Source organism: Poecilia formosa, unplaced genomic scaffold (assembly GCF_000485575.1).
Source record: "Poecilia formosa unplaced genomic scaffold, Poecilia_formosa-5.1.2 Scaffold217, whole genome shotgun sequence".
NCBI classification, from domain to species: domain Eukaryota; kingdom Metazoa; phylum Chordata; class Actinopteri; order Cyprinodontiformes; family Poeciliidae; genus Poecilia; species Poecilia formosa.
This window is the reverse complement of record NW_006800156.1, coordinates 914,369-924,616: the sequence shown is the minus strand read 5'-3', so window position 1 is coordinate 924,616 and position 10,248 is coordinate 914,369. Positions and strand designations below refer to the sequence as shown.

At 43.3% G+C, this 10,248-nt stretch overlaps 2 protein-coding genes across 4 annotated transcripts in view; both read left to right on the top strand.

Moving 5' to 3' along the window:
• The window catches only part of LOC103149111 (zinc finger protein 852-like), a 41,883-nt gene extending 37,735 nt beyond the window's left edge, over window positions 1-4,148 (top strand). Inside the window, exons 2-9 of one of the 3 annotated variants that reach the window (XM_016679676.1) lie at window positions 57-201; window positions 304-428; window positions 531-766; window positions 976-1,091; window positions 1,186-1,624; window positions 2,155-2,267; window positions 2,347-3,625; window positions 3,734-4,148. In XM_016679676.1, coding sequence (XP_016535162.1) covers window positions 57-201; window positions 304-428; window positions 531-766; window positions 976-1,091; window positions 1,186-1,624; window positions 2,155-2,267; window positions 2,347-3,625; window positions 3,734-3,742 — 2,462 coding nt within the window. In that variant the 3' untranslated portion in view covers window positions 3,743-4,148. Of the gene's footprint in view, window positions 1-56; window positions 202-303; window positions 429-530; window positions 767-975; window positions 1,092-1,185; window positions 1,625-2,154; window positions 2,268-2,346 lie in introns of all 3 variants that reach the window. The other 2 variants (XM_016679675.1, XM_016679674.1) reach the window with 2 other exon arrangements.
• Window positions 4,149-8,650: 4,502 nt separating this feature from the next.
• The window catches only part of LOC103149110 (transcription factor 7-like 1), a 10,221-nt gene continuing 8,623 nt past the window's right edge, over window positions 8,651-10,248 (top strand). Inside the window, exons 1-3 of the mRNA XM_016679631.1 lie at window positions 8,651-9,122; window positions 9,826-9,877; window positions 10,035-10,132. Coding sequence (XP_016535117.1) covers window positions 9,009-9,122; window positions 9,826-9,877; window positions 10,035-10,132 — 264 coding nt within the window. The 5' untranslated portion in view covers window positions 8,651-9,008. The remainder of the gene's footprint in view (window positions 9,123-9,825; window positions 9,878-10,034; window positions 10,133-10,248) is intronic.

Genomic DNA, 10,248 nt, shown 5'->3' with positions numbered 1-10,248 from the left:
CTGGTTGTTTCCACACACCAGTCCAACCAAACTGTGTTTTTTTTATTTTCGTCCAGATGTGAGGGACTCTGGGAGTCTGGACTTCCTGTGGTACGGTGATGATGACCATGATGAAGACATTCAGCCTGTGGTTCAGGTGACGTCGCGGTCCAGACCCAAACGGGAGGATCTGACGGACCCAGACTATGAGATATCACCAAGGTTACACATCTGTTATTCTACATCTACGGACAAAATGATTGATTCATCTGACAGATTTTATTTTAACCAGAAGTTGTTTTTACGAATGTCTGACTTCTCCAGGTCATTTCCATCCCGAGTCCGACCTGAGAAGAGGAGAGCCAGTAAACCTCTGAGCTCCCTGACCCACCTGGACTTCCGGGTTCGGGTTCTGGACAACCCTGAGACCGAGGTGCTCTCCAACAACGGTACGCTCCAGACGAACCGTGTGCTGGGTTCTCCTCAGGAGAAATGTTCTGAGGTCGTTCAGCCATCTGACCGACAGCTGAAGGTTTGGTTTTCTGTTCCAGTGTTTCAGAAGAGTCCCGTTCAGGACTTGAGCTGTCCTCGGGATCTGCAGGAGTCGGACTTCCTGGACCTGCTGCGGTCCTCCATCCCTCAGCTGGCTGCAGGAGAGCCGTTCGACCTGTTCATAACTGATACCAGCAGGAAGCTGCATCCGCTGAGGGTCAGCAGCCTGACCCCTGAGGAGATCTACAGGACCATCAGGTCCAGCGGGAACTCCGCCCTCTACGTCCGCCTGAAGGTTTCCGCTCCAAACCCGTCATCACTGATTCAGCAGAACATGTTGCTGTTATTGTGTGTTGGCCCTTCATAATGCCGGTTTTTGCAGTGTCTTCAATGTAATAATATTTATTTTGGGCCTTAAATGTTCCCATATTTTCCATTCAGGGTCCTGGATCACATTTAGCTGGATCCTAGACATGGTTCTTCATTTTGTGTGAACATTTGCAGACAGCAGTCAAGCCTCAGAGCAGCAGCAGCAGCAGTGATGTTCTTCATCAGCTGGATGAGGAGTTGAGCATCAGCTCAGCCACGCCTTCCAGTGATCAAACCGAGGAGAACCTGAGGTAACCGGAGGCACCTCCTGGAGGCAGCAGGATCCGCTCTCGGCTCCCTCTGCTGCCTCCAGGGTTTCCACACGCCTCCTCTGTTGTCCTGCAGGTTGTCGTCTCCCGTCGATCGGCCTCAGAGGCGGCGGCGGGGCCGGCCGCGTGCCGGGGAGGAACCAGCTCATCACTTCCTCAGAGTCTGTGTGTTGGAGGACAACCAGTCAGACGCTCCCACAGAAACCGGTGAGTGTAAAGCTCTGCTTCATGGCGGTGAAGCTTCTCCAGCTGAAGTCGTTCCTGTTCCAGAGCTGCAGACGTCGTCGGTGCAGGAGCTGAAATGTCCTCGAAGGATGCAGGAGGCTGAGTTCTTGGACCTGCTGAGGCTCACCTTCCCTCAGCTGGTTGGAGACGACAAAAAGATCAACATGTACAAGTCGGACCGCAGCAGGAAGCTGCAGAAGCTCAAAACAATCACCCTGACGCCCGAGGAGATCTACAGGAGCATGAGGTCCACTGGGACCAAGAAGTCCGTCCTCTACGTCAAACTGAAGGTATGAAAACTCATCTGTCGCTGCAGCAGTATGAACCCGTCTCTGCAGAAGACTCAGAGGAAAGAAACCAACATTTACTAGTCATTAGTTAGGACAGAACAGCCCAACTGTCTTTGTATACCTGCTGGCTCAGCGCTTTAGCATTAGCTTCTGCTAAATACCATGTTGGTTTAGCGCATTAGCAGAACTAATGTTTATGATTAATGCTTCAGGGTTTTCTGCAACCAACTTTTTATTTCTTGAATTTCTGGTTCTAGCAAAAGTTCTGTCCATGTGATTCAGACGTTTTCCACCAAATCTACTGCATCACCGGCTCTGATGCAGCCGACTGCAGCTTCATGTGAACTGATCCCTGGAGAGGAAACCGAGACCCCCGGCTGAATCACCGGGGTTGTTGGGCTGATCTAATCACTCAGTCCAACTTTTAGGCCAAACTGCCCTGCAGATAAATTCAGGAACCAGGAAATAGTCAGAATGAAACTTTGAACTGAGTTTTGAAGTGTCGAAGCTTTTGTTGATTTCCTCCTCAGACAGGAGGAGGCGAGGAGAGTGAAAACGAGGAGCAGAACCTCCAGCTGGTAAAGGACGAACCTCAGCCCACTGACTGTGTGGTTCTGGAGGATGAAACCGCTCCGCTTCAAAGGTAACCGCTGACAGCAGAGCCGACCTGTCACCAAACCCCAGAGGGAGCGGACCTGTCCTAACTTGTTGTGTCTCTGCAGCCCTGAGGATCTGGACCGCAGAAGGTCGGGGCATGCAGCGGCGAGCGACGTGGGTTCTGGAGGGGAGAACGAGGCGTTGCGAGACGACGACGATGAGTGGGAACCAAACGCCGAAGATCTGGAGGAAGGAGACGATCCACAGCCAAAAAGAAGGAGCTACAAAGGCCCCAGGCGATACATGGAGAACGGCAAGGAGAGCAAGGTGCTGTGCCAGGTGTGCGGCGTCTGGTACCGGACAGTATCGGGTCTGACCAGACACGCCTGGGCGCACATTGGAGACCCCAAGAGCGTCTGCGGGGTGTGTGGAGAAACCTTCAGTTCTGCGGAAGACATGAAGGTACATTTTGAAGTTCACCAAAAGATCCATGACTGTTCGTACTGCGGGAAGGGGTTCTTCACCGCCTCGGGCCTCAAGAACCACGTCTCCCTGCACACGGGAGAGCGCCAGTTCAAATGCAGCCACTGCAGCAAAACCTTCGCCGTCCAGTCCGCCCTGAACGTCCACCTCTGGGTCCACGTGGAAGACCGGCCGCACAAGTGTGACTTGTGTCCAAAGACGTTTGGACTCAGAGGCCAGCTCACGGCTCACAAGAAGAGTCACGTGAGTCGCGACCGGTACCTCTGTAACATCTGCGGCCGGTCCGTCGGCGACCTCAGGTCTCTGACTCGCCACAAGTTGACGCACTCAAACGAGCGCCACTACGGCTGCAAAGTCTGCGGGAAGCGCTTCAAGCTGGAGCATACCCTGAAGGAGCACATGAAGGTCCACACCACCAGGGACCGGATGTTCCTGTGTCACATCTGCTGCAAGACCTTCCTGTCCAACAACGCCCTGATGGGGCACATGAAGACCCACAGTGGCGAGCGCCCGTTCGTCTGCGTTGTCTGCAGCAAGAGCTTCTTCAACAAGTATGACCTCCAGAAACACATGCGGGTTCACACCGGGGAGACACCGTACGGCTGCTCCCACTGCGGCCGCCACTTCAAGCTGAAGAGCACCCTGAACGTCCACATCCAGAGCCACCTCGGCATCAAGCGCTTCAGCTGCGGCGTGTGTGGCAAAGCGTGTTCTCGACAGGAGCACCTGAATGTCCACATGAGGACCCACAACGGAGAGAGACCCTACAGATGTTCCCTCTGCGACAAAGCCTTCACCCAGAGCCACTGCCTGAAAACTCACATGAAGAGCTACCATCCCGAGCATGTCCTCTTCCAAGAACCGTCGACTTCCTTCATCCAGCCGCTGGTCACCGAAGGAACGACCGAATTAACGACCGACGGAACGACCGAATTAACGACCGACGGAACGACCGAATTAACGACCGACGGAACAACCGATGGAGCAACTGAAGGATCGACCGAATTAATGACAGACAGAACGACTGAGGGACTCTAAGGTTTCTGTCTTTGTTAGCTTGGTTTGTTTGTGCCAATGCTGTGGCCTGTAAATCTAGAAAACAAGCATCTTAGCAGCTTTGTTTGCATAATTGATTTCTTAATCCTGTTGAAACTGTTATAAGCCATTATCTGGTTAGCGTTGCAGAAGGGGCTGGGTCAAAGGTCGTGGTCGGGCCAAAATGGAAACCTCATGAGAAAAGAAGTATCCAATTTAAATATCAAAAACCACAATAATAATATTTTTTCTGGTTTTCGTTTAACTGACTGTAACTTTTTTGTTGACAAGAAGCAGAAAACATTCCAACGTTTTATTTTCTATCACATTTACTGAGCTTAACGGTTTAACTCACAGCAAAATGTCCTCAGGGTTCATGAAGGGCAATAAAAATGGTTTCCTATCAGAATCTGTTTTTTTTTTCTTTATTAGCTTAAAGTGGCTAATTTGCAATAGCATCAACACTCTTCGGAGTGGAAGTTGTTGGAGGGGAAACCCAACGAAAGGACTGTAAGGCTTTTATCTTTGCTAGCTTAGTTTGTAGCCAATACTGTGTCCTGAATCTCTAGAAAACAAGCATTGTAGCATCTTAATCTACATAATTGATTTCTTAAATTTGTTGAAACTGCTTTTTGCTATCATCTGGTTAGCATTGCAAAGAAAACATTGGGTTAAAGGTTGTGGTTCAACTTGAACAGGCTAAAATCCAAACAGCATCATTAGAAAAGAAGAAACAGATTTAAACATCAAAAACTACAACGATAATCTTTAGTCTGGTTTTCTATTGCTTTAGTTCTGCTGTGAACATTTTGTGTTGACAAAAGAAACAGAAAACATTCCAACTGTATGATTTTGTATCATTCTTTTTGAGGACAACAACAAAATGGTTTCTCGTCAGATTCAGGAGATTCTTGTAGCTTAAAGTGGCTAATATATGCTAGCATCAACAGTCTTTGGTGTGGAAATTATGGGGAAGAGATGACGGCTATTACAGAGAGTATAACGTCAGCAGATAACAAGAAGGCTGAGCAGGGTAAAGCAAGATTCATTTCAGTCTATAAAAATACATTCAGAAATGTTGGCAGCCTTACGGAAAACAAATCTCCATTTAGGCACTAATGCTAACTGCGCTAGTTATGCTAAAGGCTAATTTGTTAAAAATATAACTTTTACTTTTGAAATATTAAACTCCTGTTTTACTGCTGAACAACTACTCTTCTGTCACCCAGTGTGACGTCTCCTCTGCTAAATTAGCCATTTAGCTAACAGCAAATCTAATGCTAAATGCTAACTCAGACCAATTTCAATCCCTTCCCACCACATTTTGTGTTTTGATTGGTTGATTTTTGTTGGTTTACAAACAATAAAAATCACATCAGAAGAAAAAGAAAACGATGGAATCCAACAGCAGAAATAATAAAAACGGTAATTAAAGAAAAGATTTAGCCAGTTTGACATCCGATGGTTTAAATTCAGTCTTCTGTCAGGAATTATTTCTTGGAACAAATGGAAATGGAACGAAAACGGATTTATTCTATCAGATTTTCTGAGAAATAATTATTTCATTTTGTTTTAAGCTTTTCACTGTAAAGAAAATAAATTTAATTTACCGATAAAGAATCAATTATCAATAATCTTCTGTTGTAAACTGTTCTGTGTGTAAAAGCTGGAAAACAAACTGACCTGGACCAGCAGCCCTGGTCTCTGGACAGAGGTCATACGGTGACATTTTTAGGGAAACTGACTGATTTTCTCCTGGTGTTTTTGTCTTTCTGTTGCTTCTGTGTAAACGGTGAAAACCGGATCTGATGTTCAGTTCTGTCCTGTTTTTGTATCGACCNAAACGGTGAAAACCGGATCTGATGTTCAGTTCTGTCCTGTTTTTGTATCGACCCGTTTCAATAAAACACTAAGCTTCTCGAATTTTTACGTTGCTGTTATTTATCTTTTAAATCTAGATCTCCATTAGCAGTCAGCGTAGCAACTAACCTGAAGAAGCCTCTGACTTGAGACTTGCAGTAATGACAAGCTAACAGCTGAATATCCGGGCAGCAGAGACGATATTTGGCGATTATAGTTAAGAGTTTTTTAGTTTTTTTCCGAATTCTGAGCTGGGTTTGATGTCAGCGTTCCAGTTAATAAAGTCGGGATTTCAACATGGCGACGCCCAATGAGCCATTGTTCGCTCTTACAAACATTGTTTGGTTGAATTTTTTTCCACATAAACTCCATGTTGGGCTGCGGTTGCCACTGAACACATCGTGTTTATAAATTATACCGTTTTCTCTTCAGTGATTTTATATGTTGTTTCTTGGCTTCACGGTTGTGTCTTTTTGTTTTTTTCTCTCTTTCTGCAGATGCAGAAGCAGACTTCCAAGAACAATCGTTCTCTCTTTTCCGTCTCCATATCCGTTGTGTTTGAAATAAAAGCTATTTTTAATGACGTTTCATTTATAAGAGGAGCATCAAAGCGAAAGCCGTAACGCTCCACTTGTGACAGTAAATCTAAATCTTGACACTCAGACAGCGATTCTGTGTCCCACCCTGCCAGACATGGATTAAAAACGAAGAAACATGTTGGTAAAACTAAAAGATCTGCAGGGATATGAATACTTTGACAGACTGTCAGCGTTACCATAACATCGCCTTTCACAAATATTTACATAGATTCTCTCTGCTAAAATTATAAATGTCTTTTTTTAAATCTCTTTTAATTTTTGCCTTAAAAATAAAAACCAAAAGCCCAAATTTCCTGGTGCAGTAATAGGAACCGCCAGCAGGTGGCGCCATCCCGCCTCACCTGGGAGGACGGAGGTCCATCATCAGCTGCAGGTGAGCTGCCGTTTCCTCTCCCAGCTGCTCTGCTGTTGATTATTCATGTCTAGTTAATAATAACTAGACATAATTATTAAAGAATAAGAAAGTCTGAGGGGAATCTACCGTGTTTATCCTCATCCAGCTGCTGCAGAGGACCGTAGAAGAAGAGACGACCAGCTGCAGATCTGAGGTGACACTTTTGGCCCTGTGGGTGTTTTCATGGCGGGCTTTGATTGTTCCCATTCTGGCTCCAACAGATTGGAGTTTGTTAAAGCTGCAGTAATTAATATGTAAACTTTAATTTAAAAAAGAAAAAAGTTTTTTATATGTTTGCTAAAGTTACGTTGTGACGTTTTAATACTGTATAAGGCAGATAATGTGTGAAAAACCTGAGCTGCCTTCTCCCAGTTCTCCCAGTACTAACTGCAGAAATGCACCACTGAGTCAGAGTCAACCAATCAGAGCCTGGAGGAGGGCTTTAGTGCTGTCAATCACTCTCCCTCTCCCTTGCTCTTTGCTGTGCTACAGCTAGTTCACCACAACATAGTCTGTAACTAATGCTAAGGCCAGTTAGCATAACCACCAACGACGGCTGATAAACTGTTTTTCTGGAACAATAAGTTGCTTCTCTGTTTTTAGCACAGTTGGAAGTACATACATGAGGTTGATTGACAGCGCTAAGGCTCTCCTCCTGGCTCTGATTGGTTGTTTTTGACTGGGGGCGGCGCATTTCTTCAGACTGCTAGCAGCTCAGAGGAGGAAATCGGTCTGTTCACAGATTATCTGTCTTATATTAAACTGTCACAACATGGAGACAGATTTAATAACTATATATAAAAAGCATTTTTTATAAAAGTTACTGCAGATTTAAACATGCTGCAACATTTCCCAGTTAAAATCCTTGACTTGAGTGGATTTAGAGCCACACGACTAGTGGATCAACGTTTGCTAGCAGCTTCTTTGCATCTATAATGGCTGAGTTGTAAATTTGTCTCCAGTTGGCTGAATGAAGTTTGTACATTTCTGAGGACATAAAGTCTTAAAATCCTGTCATAACGGTTGAAAAACGTCTCAACTTGAGTTGATGAAACCTACAGAAATGTAATTCTGCTCGATTCAAATCGACTGGATGGGAGCAACTGCAGCGTTGAGTAAAACATTTCAGAAAAGTTGCTTTTCCACTTTTAAAATGGATAAAATAGAAACATCTTCTACTACAAAATACAACTAAACAGTTAATATAATAAATGATTTCCTAGCAGACGTTGCTAAGATAGTATAAGTTTCTGATTGTTACCGTTTGAAGAACTTTGTTCCAACCTCCAGGCTCGTATCAGGTCTATCAGAGCATAATAATATGAAACTTTCACAGTTATGATCATATTTGAGTTAAAAATGATACTTTATGTGATCATTTATGTAAACTCGTATTCTGGCCAGATTCTTTTGGACAGAATACGTGTTTTGTTGTGGGAAGCAGCAGGAAGAGGAAGTGTTGCCGTGGAGACTGTTAAAGTTGCCCAGATTGTTTCTGTCCAGCTGATGTGTATTAGCTCTGATTTGGTTTGAGGCTTTGCAGTAAAACGTTTCTGACAGCCGCCGCGGCAAATCCACAGGGCAACTCAACCCTGACACGACCTGTGACCCTCCTGGGGGAAGAGGAGGGGCGGGGTCAGAGGTCAGAGTGCCACGAGGTAGAAGAGATCTGCAAGGAAAGCTTCGGATGGAAACGGCTCAGAGTTGGTACGAAGAAAAACCAACATTTCAAGAACTTTGGCTTCTTTATTTAGGCTTCTAAGATTATGGCCCAAGTCGTTTTTTCCTTAAAGATGTTTGAGGTAAATAAAAATTAATGCAGGACATTATTTCAGGAAGGCGATGATATTAATGTTTCAGCTCAAATTTAACATTTTGTCCAAGCCAAGTTTATCTGTATGTCACGTTTCAGCATCAAGACGTGTCAAAGATAAAAACACAAAAATAAACCGAAGCTTCACATGTTGCATCACATCAAACTGTTGATTAATGTTTTATTTTTAATCTCTAACCAGGTGGGTTTTAGTCTAGATTTAAAGGAACTCAGTGTTTCGGTTGTGCTGCAGTTTTCTGGATGTTTGTTCCAGATCTGTGGTGCCTAGAAGCTGAAAGCTGCATGTTTGGTGTTTAATGCAACAATAAGACGTAAAATCAGCAACGATGATTTCAGAGAAGCAGCTTTTGCTTCGGCCCAACAACAGGAAGTTCACCTGATTAAAAACCAGCAGATAATAATAGTAGCTTCATCCTGTTCTGGATTTAAATAAAAACTTGAACCAAACCTCCTGAATAGAAACACTTGAGTGTTTTGATGCTGCAGTGAATATTTGTGCCGTCAGCGTAACGTGATGTGATGGTTTTTGGCCGTCTGAAGGACCAGAGGCAGATCCTGGCAGTCGGTGCGAAGCTTTAAAACATGCTGAGCGTTTCTGTGTCTGATGGTCCGGCAGACTCCGCTGGTCGCACCGAACCGAGTTTATCCGTTTGTTTCACCTCCTTCTGCAGGATGGAGCAGATTCTCACTGCAGAAGTAAGTTTCCTTTATTATTATTTACTATTAAATGAATAACCTAGACTGAAACTTTTGACTTTTTTAAAGAAAAGAAACTTTACAAAGAGCATCTTATTGTTTAATTTTAGCTAAGGTAAAGATGTGAGTTTTAAAGATTTTAGTTTTGATATTATTAATCTTGTTGGATTTTCTGTAAAAAGTTTCAGGTCATCACACAAAGTTAACCTGAGTAAATCCATAAAAAAGCAGTTTATGAGTTAATTCATCACAGGAAGAAAATCCTCATCATCAGCCCTCAGAAGAGACGTCAGTGTTTTATTCAGGCGTTAGAACAATAAATAATTATAAAATCATCAATTAACAGGATTTTATCTTTGTTCAGAAAATCTTAATTAGTTTGAGGATCTAAAATGTGAAGATGTGACAAAAAAATAACAAATAAGTGTGCATGCAGTCACACTCCAACTGAGAAAAAAATGAATTGAAATAATCAGGAAAACAATTTTAATAATGAATAAATGAGAAAGGACTATGGTTCCAATAATTAACTAATGTAAAAGCGTAGGAAATTAAACATTTACATTTAAAATGTAAATGTAAATTTACATTTTAAGTACATTTTAAATGTACTTAAAATGTATTTTAAGTACATTTAAAAATAATAAAATGAAGTGTACCTAATGCAGTTAACTGATTTTTTTAATTATTGATCTTATTTTAGGAGATGCTGTTTATGAGTGGACTGAGTGGAAATGTTGCAGAACCGAACTATGGTGAGTAAAAATAAATTTAACATGAATAGCAGGAAACGAGGCGGTTATTTTTTACAAAATATGTTCATGTTACTGTTCAGATGTTTTCATGTTGTTCAGATATTTTCATGTTTTTCAGATATTTTTCATGTTTTTCAGATGTTTTCATGTTTTTCAGATAAACAGCCCACATTCGACTGGCCTGCTCAGGAATCCGAGCTGCAGTATTGCAGTCTGACCAGCAGGGGGCAGATCAACTCACACGCCGCCGCTGCTGTGAGTTTTCCCGCCTTTCTTACGTCATAGGGACGGAGACGATACAAGTCCCTGAAATGTTTAAGCTAAAGCAGTTTTAACATAAATAATGTTTCATCCTGTGATATAAAGACTAA